We start from the raw sequence: 19,304 nt of genomic DNA on the forward strand, positions 1-19,304 counted from the left end.
AGTCCGATCCTCTGACTACCCCGACCCCCAGACTGCTAACAAGTTAGGAAGGAGTCAGGAGTGATGCTGGAGAATTTAATTTCTAATTGATGACCTCCAGGATTGCCCCCCCCATCCCAGATGGGGGCCAATAGGGCTTTGCTGATTGTCACAGTTGAGGTGCCGGGACTCAGTTTGGGGGACCCCAGATGGCCACCCCTGGCCAAGACAGTGGCAGGTGCGGATAAAGCTGGAGCAGCAGCAAGAGGGACACAGGTGGGTTTGCAGAAGATTGGGGCACAGTGGGGACTGCCTGGGCCCATCTGCCCATCCATCCTCAGGGCCCCAGGCCCCCTTCCTCTAGCCCCTGCCGGCCCTGGGGACTGGGAGACAGGCTATGAGGGGCTGGGGCTTCCCGATTAGGTCCCCAGGAACCACCACCACCAGGGTCAACAGTCTCCAGGCGCAAGGCAGGCAGCAAGCCCAGGCTTCGAGGCACAGGTGGTGGGAAGGCCCAGGGACCAGGCAGCCCAGAGGGCCCCTCCTCACTACTGCCCCGGCTGCTACCATCATTGCCCCTGTCAGGGGCCATCCGAGGCAGGCGGCGGCTCTGGGGTGAGGGGCTGCGGCTGGTACCGCGGCGTTCACGGGATGAAGGCCGCAGGGCAAGGCCGGGGAAGCGGGCCAGGCCCGGGCTGCGGCTACGGTGTCTCTTGGACTTGCCAGGGCTGGGGCTGCGGGACTTGGGTGCAAGCAGCTCCAGGGTACTGTCATCCTCGTCCTCTGAGCTGGCACTTGAGCTATCTGTGCTGCTGCTGGCCAACTCCGAGGTAGGCAGCGAGATCTGGGAGGAAGGTTGGTTACTGGTTTGTCTCACTCCCCAACCAGCCACTCAAGGCGTCTTGGAACCACTCCAACCCTGCCCATTGGCAGACCCAGGAAGGTTAGGCTACTTGTAGGAGATCATGGAGCAGAATGTGGAAGCTGTGACATTTGAACAGGGGCTTTTAGTACCCCTGGTCCTGCAGTCTGACCTACTCACCTGGAAGGGCTCAGTGACACCGATGAGGATGCTGTGGGTGTGGCTATAATAGCCCAGTATGAAATCTCCATGGCCCTTGGGAAGTGACTCCTCACTGAAGGTCACCTGATGGGCCCAGGGCATAGGCCCAGGTTGGGGTCAGCCTCAAAGACTGACCAAGCCAAGTCCTGAGCCCAAGGGCCACAGGGACTTCCTCCCACTCTTCCCCTCCCCTTAAGTACCTGGTAGATGTTCCCATCCACATCCTCATGTTTGGCCCAGACATAAGCCACGTAGTCCTTACAGTGGCGGAAACCCACCTGGGGCGAGAGGAATCAGGGTTATGACTCCTATCACCTTACTCCAGTGGCCCCCCAGTGTAGCAACAAACTCTGGAGCAGCCAGTAATTCCCCCTGGGTACCCAGCTGCTCTTCCAGGCCCTCCCTTCCCTGAGTCACTGACCATCCCTGCCCTTCTCACCCGGTACAAGCCGATCCAGTCCCAAGAGCTGCGGGCGAACACTGTTTCTATGCGGTACCTCACCACAGCCTGCTCTGGCCGCACCCACTCATCTGCCACCTCCAGCCGCACTAGCGGCACGTCGTCCCTGTAGGCAAACTGCCCAGGGGCAGGGGGAACATCAGGGGAGACCCTCGAGTATCCCATGTACCTAGGGCCCTTGGGCCTGAGTCAGCAAAAATAGGCTGAGATAAAGGGTCTTTGAAACCACCTTACAGACTGGGAAACTGAGGCAAAACAGGTCTAGGATAGGGACGCCTGAGTGGCTCAGTCAGTTAAGCATCTGCCTCTTGATTTCGGCTTAGGTCATGATCTCATGGTTCATGGTTCAAGCCCTGCAGTGGGCTCTGTGCTGACAATGTGGAGTCTGTTTGGGATTCTCGGTCTCTTATTCTCTCTCTGCCCCTTCTCCCTGCCTCTCAAAATAAATAAACTTAAAAAAAAAAAAAAAAAAAAAAAGAATAGGTCTAGGATAAATGCCGGGCTTTCTACCCTCCAGCCCAGGGCTCTTTATGCCCATAGCCTCGTAAGGGAGTAAGAATACAGCTTTGAAGTGAATAGTGTAGCCCTGTTTCTGTCATTGTTCTTTCTCTGTCCCTCAGGACTCAGATGGTGTGTCAGCCTCCAGCTTTTGTCTGCTCCCCTGTTTATGTGGTTTCAGGTTTCCCTCACTCCTCAGTTTTTGAGCCAGGCTGTTCCAGAAGAAACCAGCACATCTTCTCCCTGTCCCTAGGTTCCTAACAGAAGGTTTGCCTGGGGTGGCCTCTTAGAAACGCTCTCCAGGGCCTTGCAGGTCAAAACTCCCACTAAGCCCCGTTCTGATTGTGTTGCTTTGGATGAGAGACTTAAGTTCTCTGAGCCTCATTTTCCTCACCAGTAAAACTAGGAGGAGAATTTAGATATCTCAGGGCCTACTAAAGCATTCAAAGGGATGACAAAGCCACAGGGACTAGCATGTATTAGGTGCTCGACAGGTAACATTCTGCAAGGGTCAGAGTCCTTGATGAGGAGGGGAGGTCAGGGTACCCAAAAGGAGTGGCACTCAAATGTCACCCAGAAGGAGTGGTTCTGAAGGTGAGGCTCCTGACTGAAGGTTAAACTTCATACCCAAGTCTCTTACCAAAGATTATGGGAGGCCAGATGTGGGCAGATTTGCATTCCCAGCTGAGGATACTGGCCAATGGCCCACTGACTGACCACATGACAAAGTTACCAGGGAAAACATTCTCTGGTCTGCAGGGTTCCCTCTTATCAGATCAAGGGAATCGGAGAGCCCAGAGTTGGGTTTCAGGACTGGACAAGCGGGATCTACCCTCCTCTGCTGCTGAGAGTATGTGCAGCTTGGGGTACATGCCTACCCCACTGGAAGGCCTCAGTTTCCCCCATAGAAAAACAGAGTGTTGGACTACATGGTCTCTCAGGTCCCATTCTGACATTCTAGCATTTCTCCTTTTTACTTTGCCAACCAGAGACCTCAACCCTAAACACAATGTTAAATTATAGTAACTAGAATTTAGCTTTGTATTTTTCATGTCTCTACTCCTCCTCCCCATTACTACCTCACTTATAGCACCTGGCACATAGTAAAATGATAAACAAATAATGAATAAATATGAATGAAAACTATATGGAGTCTGAATAAACATTTTGATTTTGCTGGTCTTATTATATGAATATATAAAGCGAATTTTAGCATAAATTGCCCTAATCCTTTCTCAGAACAGAGTTAGGGATTAGTGGAAAAGGCATAGACTCTGAAATTAGGCTAGCTTGGGTTCAAATCCTAATTCTTCTGTTTATCAGCTGTGTGACCCTGGTATGATGCTGTGTCTCTGAGCCTCAGTTTCCTCATCTGAAAATGGAGATCATAACCCACTCCCACTCTGCTATGATGAATGGATGCTGCTGAAGGCAGGTGCAAGGGATTACTGGTGGGCCATAGGGATGTCCCCATGAAGGGATGCTGAGCTGGACCTGGAGATGTCATGAGGGGAACATGAAGCCAGGACTCACCTGCAGGATGAACTGAGCAGCCACGGGCTTGTGATCGCTGACTGTGTATTCCATGTGGCTACGGTAGCTGTACTGGGTCACCTTGAGCCGGTGGCTTTCCCGTCCTGAAGGGCTGGGACCCACACTTGGAGCCTTGACCTTCCACAGGATACGGTCTGTCCAGGCTGGCTTCCGCTTCTTGGCACTGCAGTGAACAGGGGTGACCCAAGTTTCAGGGGATAGGGTTTGAGGCACAGCCCCCAGCCTTACTTCTTGCCCCGCTTTCTTCCCTATCCAGACGACTTCAGCCCACGTGTCCACCTCGTCCCAGTGCTGAGCTCACCTGGTATCATATTTGTTAGTACCCACATCAAACTTGAAGGTGGGTGCAAAGTTGAGGGGCCCCTCCTGGAAGCCCTTCAGGATGGGCCAGGTGTTCTTGGCCATGTTGAGCTGTGAAAGTCCAAAAGGGCAGAATTGGACAACAGCTTAGACAGGGCAGGTGAAGGCAAGGGCAAGAGCTGAGGATACAAAAGTGTGTCCAGTCATGCTCTGTGTGCTTGGTGTTTAGGGTGTGGGCTGGGATTCTATACCTGGTCCTTCTCCCAGAGCTGGTGGAGCTGATCACTGTCAATGGCAAACTTGACAAAGTGCAGGTCATAGCTCTCAATGCGGAAGTTGAGGTCCCCAAACCAGAACACGAGGCTGTTCAGGGGTGGGGGTCAGGAGGGTCCATGGGGTGAAAGATCCTTCTCTACCCCCATCCAACGACAGCACTGGATGCCCCTAGTGATGATGCAGTGGGTGGAGTGGGTGGCAGCAGATCTACCCTGCCAAGGAGCAGCAGGGGGATGTGGATCTAGAACAAAGTTAGGTTCTGGGGCCTTCAGCAAGGCCCCACCCCTCAGCAAAGCTCCACCCAGCAGGCTCTGCCCCACCATCAAACTTACCAGCATTCGTGTTCCTAGATGTAGTTTAGGTGGTCACCCACCCCCATAGGCTCTGCCTCTCCCCCACAAGGTCCACCCAGGCTGGCCCTCAGGTTCCTGTGGCCAAGTATTTGTACTCTGTCTTCTGAGACCCACCCTTCCTTCACCAGCCCCGCCAGCGCCCATACTCGTGATCCAGGATGCCATGTGCCCCGGGCCCCTGGAACTGCTGGAGGCTAAGGATGGTTTGGAAGTTGTCCTTGCGCTGCTCTGCCTTGTCCATGTGCGCTGGCAAGTGGCAGTTCAGGAAGCAGAGCATGTGCCCGAAGGCCGCCAGTCGCACGCTCACTCCACCCTTGTTGCCCTTGGGAGACAGGGTGGAGTGAGTCAAGGGTGGGGCCTAGGCAAATAGAAGAGGCACTGAGCAGGGCAAGAGAGGTGCGAGGCCAGCCAGCCCTTAGAAAAGGCTTAGAGAGGGGTGGGTTCTAAGAAAGGATCGGAACACTGGGATGGGTCAGGAACAGAAAGAGGGCTGGGTCTAGAAAATGGTGTGGGGTGTTGGGCGGGGTTGGGGAGAAGTAAACCTCAGGGTAAGAGGTGGACAAAGGGGAGGGGACCTTGCCTATGCTTGGGGGACCAGGGAACTAATCTATAGACCCCTTGGGGCCTTGTCCCCTCCAGGGCTGTTCCCATGCTCACCCAATAGCCTCCCAGGCCAGTGCGTGTGCAATCAGTCTGCACGTCTCTCAGGAAAGGCAAGTGGTAGTACTTGGCGAACAGCAGCAGGATGACGCCCTGCATCCGCACAGTACTCACCTGCGGCGAGAGGCAATGTGGCTGAGGGACCCCACACAACTCTCCCGCCCCACTGTGCCCTTTCCCCAAGTCTTTCAGATCTGCTCCTCCATCCTCCTATTTCACAGACCTGGCAACAGAGGCCCAGCAGGCCCCACGGTGAGTCCAGGCAGAGCTAGGGCCAGGAGTCCAGGGGTCTCCACCCTTCCAGGGCCTGAGGGAAACATTACCAGCACGAAGTTGAAGGGTGCCAGCGCGTCCATGAAGAGCTCACTCCACTGGTCTGTGAAGAGTGCATCCTTGAGCCGCTTGTTGATCATGGAGTTCACTTCCTGCAACCTGGTGGTGGGGTCAGGGTGGGAGATGAGGTCGCTATGGGTCTGGGAGTACCCTAGAAGCCCCTCCCATGGGCAAAGCTCTGGGAGGCATAAGGGGTTCAGGAGCGGGGTCCACATGCCCTGCCCCCTCACCCAATGGCAATCATGTCCGACCCTTCACTGTCATCGCCACCGCTGCCCAGGTGGAGGAGGGATGTGACGTCGTCAGGGGGCATGGCGGTGCCCACGTTCCACGTGACCACAGTGATCCTGGGGGTGTAGGAGGGGTTATCACTGGGCACCACTCCCTCATCTTCAACCTCCCTCCCACAGGGCTCTTTCTGGGGAAATAAACTGAGGCAGGTGTGGGTGTAAGCTCTCAGAAGGACTGTGGGCCCAATATCCCTCCTATTAGATTCTCCCGGAGGGAGGCAGGGGTGGGCAAGTCCCTTAGCAGGAGATGCTGTCTTCTAAAGATCCCACAGTAGGCACAGCACCCGCAAGGAGTCTTCCTCAGGGAAATAAACTGGGGCAGTGTAGGGTAAGCCACCCTAGAAGAATGGCTACTTTTGGAGCTCAAGCCCCACCAACCCTCCTCGGGAGAGGGCCCCCTCACCAGAAGCCAGGGTCGCTCTTGCAGGTAGGCTGAGCTGACCAAGAGGATGATGAGGTGGATGTAGAAGGGGAGGTGGTGACCGAAGCTGGAGTTTCTTGGGGCTGAACACTGGGGCTCAGGTGTCCACTAGGTCCTGCCCCCTGGGTGCTAGGCCTGGGGAGGGCCATCTCAGGGGCTGGGGGGACGCAAGGGGAGCGGTTGGGAGAGCGGCTGGGGGAACGACTGGGAGACCTGGGTGGCTTGGGCAGAGGTGGGGGCACAGTCTGTGCCGAGGAGGCCCCTGGCCGGAAGGTGGGGGACAGAAGTCCTGGGGAACGGGTAGTAGGCTCTGGAGGGCTCTGGCTCACATCCAGAGGCAGGGTCTGGGGTGGCCGGGACAGGACAGGATCCTCAGGGCTGCTGCGGGGGGCCTCAGGACGGGCTCTGAATGAGGGGGAGATTCGGGGGTCTGGGGGTGTTTGGATCAAGGATGTGGAGCCCGAAGGACCAGATGTCTGAGCTGAAGGCTGGAGATGCCCTTCAGAAGAGGGGAGAGGTTTAGGGGCTGGGGCATCCCTCTGTTTAGCAGGTGTCCATCCCACAGAGGCTGGGGTTGGTATCACAGATGCTGGAGCCAGGGCCTGTTCCTGAGAAGATGACAAAACTGGGGAAGAGTTGGAGGGGGGCTGTGGTGTCTGCTCCTCAGATGCCAGGACCAGGCTCAGGCCCGAAGCAGCGAGTGCTGGCTTGGGTCCCACGGAGGCAGGTGGCACCTGCTTCTGGTCCCTGGATGTTGGAGCCAGCCTGGGCCCCAGAGTGGCTGTGGGAGGCCTTGGCCCTGCTGAAGCAGACATTACCAGCTGCCCCAGGGATGTTGGAGGCAGGACTGAGCCTGAGGTCACTGGAGGAGGCTTCGGCCCAGCTGGGGCAGACATGACTAACTGGCCCACAGACGTTGGAGCCAGGTTGGAACTGTGGCGGGCAGGAGCGGTTTTCTGCCTGCTAGGGGTAGACAGCGGAGCCAGGATGGGTTGGGGAGACACCAGAGCCAGCCTTGGCCCCTCTGTGGAAGGTGGATTAGCTGCTCGTGGCCCCACAGGTGCTAGAGCCAATCTTGGTTCGGAGGGTACTGGGGCTGCATTCTCCTTCGCTGGGAGCTGAAAACTTGAGTCCACCTTGCAGAAGACAAGTCAAAGACTTAGGGTAGCCCTAACCAGGGGCTTGGGCCCCAACTTCCATAGAGACCCCGGTCAACTCCATCTAGCTAAGAAACGCACATCTTTGCAAGGAAGTTCTTCCTAATTTCTCACCTCAATCCATTCTGCTGTGAATCACCTTCATTTTGGGAGGAAACAGGATGCAGAAACTTATCCCCTCCCTCAAGTCTGACACCTCTCCTAGATGGGGAAACTAAGACCCCAACTCAAAGGAGGCAAGGTGTGAGCCTGAACCTAAGGGTTATCTCCTTGCCTTCCTGGCTGACACCAACTCCCTGGTCATGCTGGAGCGTTGGATGGCTGAAGCCATCTTTCCTTGGCAACGCTCCTTGCATTTCCTGCTGCTCTCCTGGCTAAGGGGTACTGACCTGACACCCCAGACCTGTCCTCTCTGGACACTTCGGGTCTAGCTTATTAAATACCCCTCCTTCCCTTCACAGCACCCAGGAACCCTCAGGTTCATCGCTGCCAAGCATCCCAAACTCCTCGGTCGTGCTCCTGTTTGTCCTCCTCATCAGTACCCATAGTTCCATGTAGGAGCAAGACCCCAGGACTAAGACTGGCCATGTCAATTCCAAGCCCAGCTCTGTGTGACCTTAGGCAAGCACCTCTCTGCCCAAGACCTCAGTTTTTGTCTGTAAAATGAAGGAATTTGGTGAAGGATCTCTGGCCACACCTTGTTCCTGAGAAGCCTTGGTCTCATAGTCTCTGCATTTATGACCCCAACATTTGCTAGGATTTCATTTGAGCCCGTGGAATCATCCATTCTCATCAAGTGTGATTCTAACATTCAAAGTCCAGGATTCTGTTGATCTTGGCATTGCACTTCTCTGTGCCCAAATTGTACCTTCTCCCCATCTCCCCTACCTTTGAGGACAGGCAAGCATGTACCCTCTTTTTGTCTGGCAGGTGGAGTGGGGGGGCCCTGCTGGGACCTTCTCCCCCTTCCCATCTGTCCTCTGTTTCTGATGCCCCTGTCTCCAGAAGACGGGATAAAACGTCCTTTGCCAGGGAGAGCAGAAGGTTTACACTCGCCCTGAGGTGGCCCCATTCCTGCCTCCAGACATGCAGCTTTGTTTGTGTCCAGTGTCCTTCTCGGTTCAGAGAACCTGAAACTCTGCCTCCACCTTCCTCCCCAAACTTAGCTCTTTGAGGCTGCATTTTGGGCATCCTCCTTGGCTCCAAGTGTCCCCCCAACCACCACACCGCCTCCAGCACTAACAACTTAGACATCCCAGATGTCACCGTTTTAGTCTTCAGGGACAAAGACAAACCTCCTCATTTTGCATTGCTTCAGAGAGAACAAGCAACTTGCCCAAGGTCACACAGCAAAGCTGGAGCACAGCTGGATTCCCTGACACCCAGTCTAGGGCTCTCCTGGGGGCTCCTAGCTATGGCTAACTCCATCTCTCTCTGGGTGTCCCATCACTGCCCTCTCAGCCCCCAAAGTGTCCTGTTTGCCTAGCCCCTGCTTGGTGGGCAAAGGAGAGTGCCAGCCCCTCAGCCAGGGGCACCAGGGTGCCTGCGGTGCGTGGGGGTGTGTGGGACCAAGGATCAGGGATGGGAGGGCTAGGTTTTAGGGGTCTTACCTTGGAAGGTGCCTCAGTTTGAGAAACCCCATGGGGCATAGGCAGGGGGCGCAGGCCAGTCCGGGTCCCTGGCCTCTTGCTGCCACTGCTGCTCTGGCCCTCCATGTCTGCAGCCCCTAGCAGCCCGGGCTCCCTCGGGCTCTGGCTCTAGCTCCTCCGCTCCCGGGAACCAGTGATGTCATCAGCCGTTTCAACCTGCTGAGAATTTAAAGACACAGGCACCCACTTCCCAGCCTAGAGGTGGCCTACCTTCTGGGAACCCTTCAGGCTGACTGCTGAGGCTGCAATGGCCATGGGGCAGGGTGGAGATTGTGCCCATTGGCCTGGCCTGGTTCCCAACTGGCAGCATGGAGGGGGCTGTCTGTCTGCCCCATCCTCCTGCCAGTAGGCCTGGTTGGCCCTTATTCAAGAGTAGGATATTGACACACCTGAGGATAAGGTAGAGACAGGTAGCTCAGAGGTCAGCACCCTTTTCAGGATGGCAGAGGCACCTGAATCCCTGCCATGATCCCTCAACCTTCTTGACTCCCTGCCAGCCCAGGGCTTGCCTTGGCCCCCACCTTTGCCCCATTTTCGGGCCTTGGTGCCCGCCCCAGCCTGCCTTGATCCTTTCCATCCCAGAGCCAGACACTCAGGCTCCAGCCACTGGAGTCCCCTCCCATTTCAGCCTCAGCACCACCCCCTGTTATCCTGCAAACACTTTGTCACCAGCCCAGGTTGCCTCCACAGGCCAGCCCCTCTCATCTTTCTTCTCAGGCACTCACTGGGTGTGGTTTGGGTGAGGGACTAGCTCAAGGTCACCTGGTGAGCTGGGGAGGTCTTGGGAGTTTCAGTGAGGAAAGGGAGTTTTCTCAGTGACCCAAGACCCGCAGGAACCAATTGGGGTATCTGGGGGTAGGGAACTAGGGTGGAGAAAGGCCCAGCAGTGGGGGAACAGACTGGCACGTCAAATATAGGCTTGGGAAACTTAGAAGGCCAAGACCCAGCACGGGGTCTGGGGAAGTGTTTGCTGAATGAGCGGTTGACTCAATCACTGAGTGAGAAGAGTGAATTCGTGACAGGGCTCAGAGGTGGCCAGGGAGGATGGTGGGCCCTCTGCTTCTGCCTCTTTCCCTCTCTCACTTTTATCTGCTAAGTAGCCCCTGAAATCCTGATTCCTCTGGAATTGCTCGACTGTTCCAAGAGGAGTGATCTCACTCAGTTTAGGAAGAAAAGGTGCAGCGTTTTGTACCCAGAGCTCTCTGTTGGTCAACAGTCACCTCTGTATCCCCATGGGACTACGTGGCCCCTGTGTGAAAGCCATGTGGACAGATGCCTCATCCCCTTCTCCTGGATGGGCTTCCCACCTCTGCTTGACAGTCTCTGGGTCTAGTCTGTGTTTCCAGGCCAGCGTCTCTGTGAGGCTGGGATTTGCAGCAGCAGAGGCCCAGGTCACATTAGGGCCCTGGAGTAGAAAGGATCTGGGGGTGATGAAGGGTGGTGGAAGTGATGGTTACCGGGGAGGTGACTGTAGTGGTGGAGATAGTGATGTACATAATTATGATGTTGGAAGTGGAGGACTGACACGGATGATGGAGACTGTGGCGATTCATATAAATGGAGGTGGTGGAGGTGATAAGGGTTATAGATGTTGGCAATGGTTGAGGTAGTAGAATGAAGGGAGGGTGGTGATGGTGATGAGGGTGATAGTAATGGGTGAAGGAGAGGTAGGGGCAGGGAGACAGTGGGGGGTGTTATGTTGATGGAGGAGGAGATGGTGGTAGAGCTGAAAGTGAAGGTGGAGGGGGTGGTGAAGGAAGAGGTGAGAGTGGACATGGTGGTGGTGCTCAAGCCACTAAAGAGGGAAGGACAATTTGAACTTAACCCTGCCCAGTCCTCTAACTCCTATTGTACAGAAAAGAAAGCTGAGGCCCCCATGAGTACTAGCCTCGGATGTAATCCCGGAAGTGGGGTGGGGGCAGGGACTGGGATCTGTCATAGGGCTCAGCCATCCAGGGGTAGGACAGGGGCATCAATGTCCTTCGGAAGCCAGGCAAATATCATGCAAATGAGCAAGCAGAGCGTTCCTGCACACTGCGGGACAGCCCAGGATTTTCTATCATCTTCTCTCCCTGAAGTCAGATCCCATAGGGGATTTTGTTTCCGGCCCTGCCACTGACTTACCTGGGGAGGTCACTCCGGTTTCTGATTTGTGTAAGGGAGATAAAAATGATACATACCACCTAAGATTGCTGTGAAGATACAAGATAACACATATGAAGTGTTTAGCATGGAGCCCGGCACAAGCAAGCTCTCAGTAAGGGCAGCTGCTCTGAAGTTATCATCACCAGTGCCATCATCGTCATCAATATCACCATCATTATCTGCTCCAACCTGCCCATTTGGTTGATCTGAAACTGATCACTGGTGGCCCAGTGTTAGTTACATTCCTGGGGGGAAGGGAAAGGGGCTCTGAGACCCAGATGTGGCTTTGCCAGGGGAAGGAGGCGGGGAGGGGGGGGGGCGGGGGGGGCGGACCCTGGGTGAGAAGGGAGCAGGGTGAGAGCTATATTTGAGCTCCTGGTGTGATGACTCAGGAGGTTGATAACAGGCTCTGGGGCTCCGGGCGGCAGGCTGGGGGCAGCTGCCAGGGAGAACCGCCCCCCTGGAGACGGCTGTCTCCAAAGGCCCCTCCTGGCTCCCTCCTTTCACTCTAGGGAGTCAGGGTGGGGGGTGTACTAAGGCAGAGGGTACATCTTGTCCAACCCCCTCTTGGAAACTCTTAGTGCTACACTTCAGGCTGTTTAGGTCAGGAATAGGAAAGGAGGGAGCTGATGATTGACAAATTATCTCACTTACTCTCCATAGTAACCCTGTGAGGTTGGTAATAAGATCCCCATTCGACAGAGGAAGAAACTGAGCTCTAGGGATTACACAGCCAGTAGGGGTCAAAGAGTAAGGTTCCTGGGGAGGGAGTGAATAATTCTCCCCCGTAGAAGTGACTGTTGAACTCCTTCATTGAAGGAGAGTCAGTATTGCCAAATTGGAAAAAGGAGAAGTGTCCTGGGAAGCAGAGGGAGGAGCAGGGACAAAAGAATGGAGTATGGAAGGTCTGGGCTATGAAAGCGTGCAAAATTTGGATATGTGCCCTCATAGTCCTTTGGCTCAGAGTAAATCCACCATAAGCAGGGAAGGCAGACTTTCTCTTTCCTATTCCTTTTCCTTGAGCCACCTCTCAAGGGCACCTGAGGATGGTAATGGTACAAAAGGGTGTGCCCTCCTTCCTTTTGCTCCCTGACCACCCTGACTGAGACCCACAGTAAGAGAAGTCACACTGTGGCCACTAGCTGATAAATCTCTGGAGATGTACAGTGTGCCATAGGGTATTATGGGAAGCTGGAAGAGGTAAGCATTAAGGAGGTCTTCCCTGAGAAGGAAGGGCACAGAAGAACATTTCTCCTCCCTTCACTCCAAGGTTCCTTACTGGTACTGAGTGCCACGTGTTATGTCATTGTCTCCTCATTCTCACCCTCTCGAGAGCACAGGTGTCATCCTCACCTCCCATTCTGCCCCACAGGCAATGGGTTCAAGGAGAAGGAGTGACTTTCCCAAGGTCACACAGCTGGAGCTGAGCTCAGGCATCCCTCCTCCCTCTCTTTAGCTCCCCCTCCTCCCAGACAGCCCAGCACCCGCTGTCAGCTGCTCTGAAGTGAGTGGCTATTTTTATTCTGGTGCGAGGGGATCTTGGGCAGCAGAGCCATGTAGGTTAGAAGGCTCTAGGACACCGGCTTCGGTAAGGAAGGGGAGGCTTACTGCAAATATATAAACTTGCTTGGGGGCTGTTGTTTCCTGCAGGCTGACCTGCCCTGGGCTCCCATGTATCCAGAAATTGCTTTTCTGGAGTTCAGAACTGTGCATAGAGCCAGACTAAACCCTGGCCCTGATCCCAGATCCAATTTGAACCCTAATTTTGGTGTTAACTGAGCCCCGATCGCATGCCAAGACTAAGCCTATACCTTACCTTGACCAAAGTCTTAGATTGAACCGTGACTCTACACATGTACTAAACCCAATTGGGGCCCAAGGCTGATCCATCCCCTGAGACTGATCCCAGTTTGTGACCTTGATTCTAGACCCAGACTAAGCCTTGATCCTCGCCTAAGACTGAGCCATCGTCACAGACTGAATTCTAACCCCAGTCCAGACTAACCCTTGATTTAAGACTGAGCCCCAACCCCAGGTCTAGACTGAGCTCTGAGTCTAGTCATTAACTAACTCCTGAACCTGGTGGCAGATTGAGCTATGGTCTCAGACATAGACTGAGCATGGAGCCAAATCACTGATTGAATCCTGACCTCAAAATGAGCTCTGACCCCAGGTCACACAACTCTGGTGGCACACTAAGCCCTGGATTCAGACTGTGCATGGAATGTGGTCAAAGGCTGAGCCCTGAGTGTAGTCATAGACTGAGCCTTGATCCTGGTCACTGACTGAGGCCCAAGCCCAGTTATTGACTGAGCCCTGCCCTGACTCCAGTCCCAGATTCAGTTCTAAACTTGGCCTTAGGCTAAGGGCTGCCCCAGACCCTGAGTCTGACCCCATCAGAGACAAAACCCCAAACCCAGACCCATCTGAGGAAAACTGCTAGCCTAGATTACAAAATGCCACTTAAGGGCATGGTTTACAAGCAGAGATCTGTTCTGGGAGATCTGGGCCTCCCATGGGTACTGATGCCAGAATGTTCCCGGTACTGTTATGGCCAGTGTCTCTACCACTGGTTCTACTGGCTGGCTAGTCAACCCTCAGCAGCCCAGGCTGTGGCCCTTCTAGGCCACAGCATCTAGGCTAATGCAATGAGAGTGGTTTGGTGGCATCTGTCCAGTGAACAACGTGGGCCCATGAGGCACTGAGGTTTGGCTCTGTCAGCAGAAAAGCCACAGGCTCCATGGGACCACTGGCTTCAGCCACTCTGAGGCTCTTGCTGAGGTATGGGGTAAGGTTGAGGGAACCCATGGCATTTGTCCCATTATTTTTGTAAACAATGTTTACTGTTTATATTTAGCTAATACATATTTATTATGGAAAATATGGGAAAAAGTATAAAGGAGAAAAAATTCACCCTGTAATTTCATCTACCAAGAGATGACCATTTTGACTTCTTGGGGTGTTTCCTTCTAAATTCTGTTATTCGGTCTAGGCATATGTATCTTTATAAGTGTATTTTATAAAATTGGTTGGCTACTCTATTGATGCTACAACATCCATTGGAGCCCATATCCTTGATAGGCTTCTGGAATGGGTCTCAACTGGTTAAGCCAATGAGCAATTTCCATTCCCCTAGCCATATGAGTGGATCATGTATGGACTAGTGTGATATAAGGAGACTTTTGCTAAGGGCTATTGGGAAAGAAAGCTTGCTTTCTCTCCTGAGAAGTTTACCAAAAAATATCATCTTCCCTTAATTAGATATGAATAAAGAAGCCTGTGGTCCTGTTGGCAGCCATCTTGACACCATGCAGGTAACTGGCCTAATGACAAGCTGACACTATGGAAAGCAGAATGGAGAGAGATCAGGTCTTGGTGACTTTATCAACAGGATCAAAACTCACCTGAAGCCCTCCCTGCCATTAAATTTTTTTGTTATTTGAGCCAACAGATTTCATTTATTGTTTAAGTCAGTTTAACTTGGGGTTTCAATGACTTGCAGCCCAGAGCATCACAACTCCCAACTGATATTACTGTTTTATAGCTTGATTGTTTTAATACCATAACTATGAACATTCTCCATGTCATTCAACACTATGCTGCATCATATAAAACAACTGCATGATTTTCTATCCTTTGGAGGTAGCATCACTTATTTAACTCATTCCTTGATGTGACATGCTTAGGTTGTGACTCCAGTTTTTCACTATTATAAACAGTGGTTTTGTGTTTTTTTTAAATAATATATATTTTTAATATTTTAATTTTATTTTTAAGTAAGCTCCACAGCCAATGTGGGGCTCGAACTCATGACCCAAAGATCAAGAGTTGCATGTCAACTGACTAAACCAGCTGGGTTCCCTTGCTTGTTTGTTTGTTTGTTTTTCATACATTAAGAGATTTATTGCAAAAAACTGGCTTATACAACTGTAGAGGTGGGTATGGCACACCTGAAATCCGTAGGACATGCCAGTAGTCTAGAAACTTCTGGGCAGAAGGGGCTGCTGCAGTCCATGGGTGGAATTTTCTCGTCCTCAGGGAAACTCCAGTTTTGCTTTTTGTTCCATAAATCCATGCCTCAAAACGCGAAAGCCGGAAGGTACAGGGAATCCAGTGCCCAGCGACACTCAGCAGCTCCTCCCACAGACACCACTGCTCATGCCTTGGGCACCAGAATTTGGGCCAGAGCATGGACCCCGAAGCCCACAGCTGGGTAAACAATGTTTTGATAACCTAACAATTGGTCCCTTCTCTGATGATTACTTTGGGCCAAATTCTGACAAGTGGAATGACTGGGTAGAAGAAATGCTTTTAGGGTTTTGATTTGTTGAGTCAAATTGCCCCTCGGAAAACTTGGATGAATTCACATTTCCACAGCAGTAAATAGAGTGTTAGACATAGCTTATCATGTCAATAGTCTGGACAAAACTAATTATATTTACAGCCCCTAATGTATTTACAAAGAATGGGTATTAAATAACAACTCTAATCCCATTATTATTATATCTTTACAATCAATTCAATGAATGTGAAATAGCAGGGTATAAGCAAAGAAACCTGACTCCATCCATTAGGCTCAGTGTCTAGGGCCCATGACACTTTTAGAGGTTATGAATATGTTTTAATTTTCATTTCTTTTAAAATTAAAAGAAAAAAACATATAATTAATCCAGTCAAGATTGTATTCATTTTTTTAAATCAAAGCAGTTGTTTGTAAAATGCAATATTTAATGGATATTTATTTATTTATTTATTTATTTATTTATTTTAATGGACGAAAAGGCCCAGGAAGGCAGAAATGCCTAAGGGTCTATGAAAGTCATCATGCAGCTTTGGCTTGATGTTGAGAAGGATTCTGATTCCCAGTCTAGATTTAACAAGAAAGAGCACGGTGATTAATTTGCTGTGTCTGCCTCAGGCTTAAAGAGGGGAGGTGGTGTCCTTATCCAGTCATCTTTGGTTTGATGAGATGAGCACAGGGATGTTTCAGGTTCAAATCCCAGATCCACAACCTCATCGCTCTACTTTTCTAAGCCTGTCTCTCAACTTGCAAAACAGAGTGCACAGGACCTTTATGAGGTAAAAAATGAAATAATGAAAGCTAACAAACAATGTTCCCGGTACTGTTCTAAAGAGATTTATGTGTATTAACACTTTTATCCTCCCAGCCCCTACAAAGTACGTAACATTGCACAGTCCGCCATCATGTGTACTCCAGGGGCTTGAAACCTAGATTAGAATTTCATCCAAAGCAATAAAAGACACAAACAAGAATTCCTCAAGCCTCAGTTTCCCCCATCTTCGAGTCGAGTGGTTGGCCCAGAAACTCCCTTGTCTGCATCCCTCCCGCGCCCCCTGCCGGCGTAAGGGAGCATTGTCTGGCCTCATCCTGCCGTAGCTTCTACGCTCTCAGCAGGCAGAGGGAGCGTGGACACTCTTGGGGCTGGAAAATTAGAGGCCTGAGGGCCAGAGGAGATTTCGGACCAGAGAAGACCCCGAACCTCGCTGGGAGAGAGCTAGAGGCCCCTGGGGAGGAGACCGACAGCTAGGGGCGTGGTCCCTAGCTGGGTGGGGACTTGAGTGGGGGCGGGGCCAGCCGGTGGACCCAGACGTGGCGCAGGGGCCCAGCGGTTCGCCTCCTTCTTGCGGATCATCTTCGGCCCGGTTCCGATGCACCTCCCGCTTCCTCCACCGCCCCTGCTGCTGCTTCTTGCGGCTCTTGCGGCTGCCGTCACCACCTTCCGGCCCGACTGGAACCGCTTGCACGGCCTGGCCCGAGCCCGGGTAGAGGTAAGTGCGCTGGTCCCTAGCTCAGGGACCACTACCCACAACCCTGTGGTCTTTTAGCCTTGGAATCATCGCTCATTTTGACCCGACGACCCTCCCGACTCCCAAATTCCCCTCAGGGCCAGAACCATCCCTCCCCTCTCCCCAGCCTCAGGACGCCCCAGCACCCACCGTGGCAGCCCCCAGACACGCGATCTTGCGGCCTGGAAATACGAACTCCTCCCCAGTTTCCCATCCGGCCGGCCGGACAGCGGGTCCCCAGACACACTGGCCCTGTCCCCTAACTCTACTCCGGGCCTGTGACTCTTCTAAACTTGCCCTCTGGAGCCCAACTTTACATCATCCCATTATTCCAGTTTTTACTGGAATTCCTCCCCCACCCCAGTTCCGGTCTCTCCCTTGCCTGAGGGAAGGCTGACTCTGGGCGCTTGCCCCACCACGCAGAAGCCAACTGCATTACCAACACTTAACTCAGCAGTAGTCCCTCATCCTCCTCTGTGGGGAAATTACCCGCCAGAGCCCCTGTTTTGTGTGTGACTTGAATCATCACAGATCCTCTACGGGCCTTAGTTTACTGTCTGACAAAAGGAGGGGGAGGAGGAGGGAAGACTAGAATGGGTGTTCCTGGGGTCTGGACTCCTGCTGGGAGGTGGCACTCTCCCTCTGGGAGTGCTGGGGGAGAGCACCCACCCTCCCATGTTGGGGAAGCAACCAAATGGAGGGGCAGTTCTTCATGGGGTTAGATAGGGACCAGATGGCAGGTATCTCTAATGGGATCTCCCAGGGCAATTCTGAGCTGTTTACTTCTGGTCTGCCTTCACCCTGAGGCTTTAGGGGCCAAAGACCAGGCCCCGGTCTCTACTGCCTGAAAGAAGTAGAGTAATCATTTCTTTTGGGCATTGATTGGGAGTGAGTCAACAGTCAGTAAGGTGTGCAGGCAACAGCCCCAAGGCTGGTAAGTGCCCTTTGGGTCTCTGGTCTTGCTCTTCTCTCTCCTGATGTTCATAAGCCTCAGTTTTCCCCTCTTTACAGAGTTCCCCCTTTGGCCCCTAAGGAACCTCCATGTCCATACCTTGGGAGCTGCTGTTCCAGGGGTAATCCATAGCCCCACCCAACTCTGGGACGAGGGTAAAATGGTCTGGAGGGTGTGGTTGGGGCAGACATGAAGGACTTCTGACCTATCCCTTTTTGTCTCCCTCCAGACCTGTGGGGGATGACAGCTGAATCGCCTGAAGGAGGTAAGTTTGAAGGAAGGGGTCTCCAACTCTGTCACCACTGAACTTGAGGGGAGGGTAACATCCTAAAGATTGGGTGGGGGAAGTTCCCTGGGATGGGAGTCAAGGGCGTGTGACCTTAGCAGGCTTCAGTTTCCTGTTGGTGTTTGAAGGTGGTTGGGGTCTGATGCTCTGGTTCTTCCCCAGGTGAAGGCCTTCGTCACCCAGGATATCCCTTTATAGTATCCTTTTTTCCGTTCTGGGGGAGGGAGAATGGGGAGGAGGATCTGGGAGAATCTCCTTCCACTTAACTTCACAGATAGGGATGACAAATGGTTTTCATCTGACAAGTGGAATTGATTGATAGTGACTGGCCAGAGAATTTCTAGGTGGTAGGCAAGAGAAATTGACTAGTGATGGTTGCCACTGACACAGAAAAAGAGGGCCCTTTGCTTCTTTGAACTCTAATTTCCTCACATGTAAATGTGGATCCCTACCCTACCTGGGCTAAAGAGGCAGCGCTATTCACTTTCTGTTCGTAGGTGGGAGACCCCACCTGCCTCAGGTCACCACAACCCACCTTAACAACTCCAGTCACAACATGGTAATGAAACATCTCCCAGGGGCAGACCCAGAGCTCGTCCTGCTGGGCCACCGCTACGAAGAACTGGAGGTGAGGCCTTGGAAGCCCGACGGGGGGCGGGGCTAAGGGCGGGGCGAGGTGCACTGACCTCCCTCTTCTACTTCCAGCGAATCCCACTCAGCGAAATGACCCGCGAGGAGATTAATGAGCTTGTGCAGGAGCTCGGCTTCTACCGCAAGGCGGCGCCTGACGAACCTGTTCCCCCAGAGTACCTTCGGGCGCCTGCCAGGCCCGACGAAGGCGCTCCGGCCCGCGCTGACCTTTAAGTCCGGGTATGCGGGCCCGCTCCCTCCCTCGCCTGAGCCCTGGGGACAGAATGAAGCGCTCAGCGTCCAGGGAACACCTCCCTCGCTGAGGGCCGACGCCCCGTCCCAGAGCCGGCAGAGATGGAGTTGGGGGTTCTTGCTAACCCCCCTTTCTTCCCTCCCCAGCTCAATTAAATCCTCTTCAGCCTTAACTGAGACTCGACTCCTTCTTTGTTGCGGGAGGGTGGGGAATAGGAGCCCCCCTAAGACTCCCAGC

The 19,304-nt window shown here is 53.1% G+C and overlaps 2 protein-coding genes across 2 annotated transcripts; one reads left to right on the plus strand and one right to left on the minus strand.

Moving 5' to 3' along the window:
• Nucleotides 1-61: 61 nt before the first annotated feature.
• INPP5J (inositol polyphosphate-5-phosphatase J) lies at nt 62-9,128 on the minus strand. The gene is made up of 13 exons (XM_003994807.6): nt 8,955-9,128; nt 6,170-7,323; nt 5,707-5,823; nt 5,467-5,575; nt 5,141-5,257; nt 4,630-4,805; nt 4,106-4,217; nt 3,856-3,965; nt 3,534-3,717; nt 1,482-1,619; nt 1,243-1,320; nt 1,022-1,126; nt 62-823 (listed from the first exon to the last, which is right to left on the minus strand). Exons 1-13 carry the CDS (start codon nt 9,057-9,059, stop codon nt 317-319), a joined length of 3,012 nt encoding a protein of 1,003 aa, XP_003994856.2. The 5' UTR covers nt 9,060-9,128; the 3' UTR covers nt 62-316.
• Nucleotides 9,129-16,552: 7,424 nt separating this feature from the next.
• On the plus strand, nt 16,553-19,239 carry SELENOM (selenoprotein M). Its single transcript, XM_006938597.5, has 5 exons — nt 16,553-16,928; nt 18,128-18,163; nt 18,347-18,381; nt 18,734-18,812; nt 18,890-19,239. Exons 1-5 carry the CDS (start codon nt 16,809-16,811, stop codon nt 19,046-19,048), a joined length of 429 nt encoding a protein of 142 aa, XP_006938659.2. The 5' UTR covers nt 16,553-16,808; the 3' UTR covers nt 19,049-19,239.
• The last annotated feature ends 65 nt before the right edge of the window (nt 19,240-19,304 follow it).

Source organism: Felis catus, chromosome D3 (genome assembly GCF_018350175.1).
Source record: "Felis catus isolate Fca126 chromosome D3, F.catus_Fca126_mat1.0, whole genome shotgun sequence".
NCBI classification, from domain to species: Eukaryota; Metazoa; Chordata; class Mammalia; order Carnivora; family Felidae; genus Felis; species Felis catus.

Bases quoted from the DNA above. Each gene is read 5' to 3' on its own strand.
- INPP5J (XM_003994807.6), bottom strand. From the start codon at position 9,059: ATGGAGGGCCAGAGCAGCAGTGGCAGCAAGAGGCCAGGGACCCGGACT. The intron at 5,824-6,169 runs GTGAGGGGGCCC...CTACACCCCCAG, and splicing joins AAGAGCGACCCTGGCTTCTG to GATCACTGTGGTCACGTGGA. The intron at 5,576-5,706 runs GTGAGGGGGCAG...CCCCACCACCAG, and splicing joins TCGGACATGATTGCCATTGG to GTTGCAGGAAGTGAACTCCA.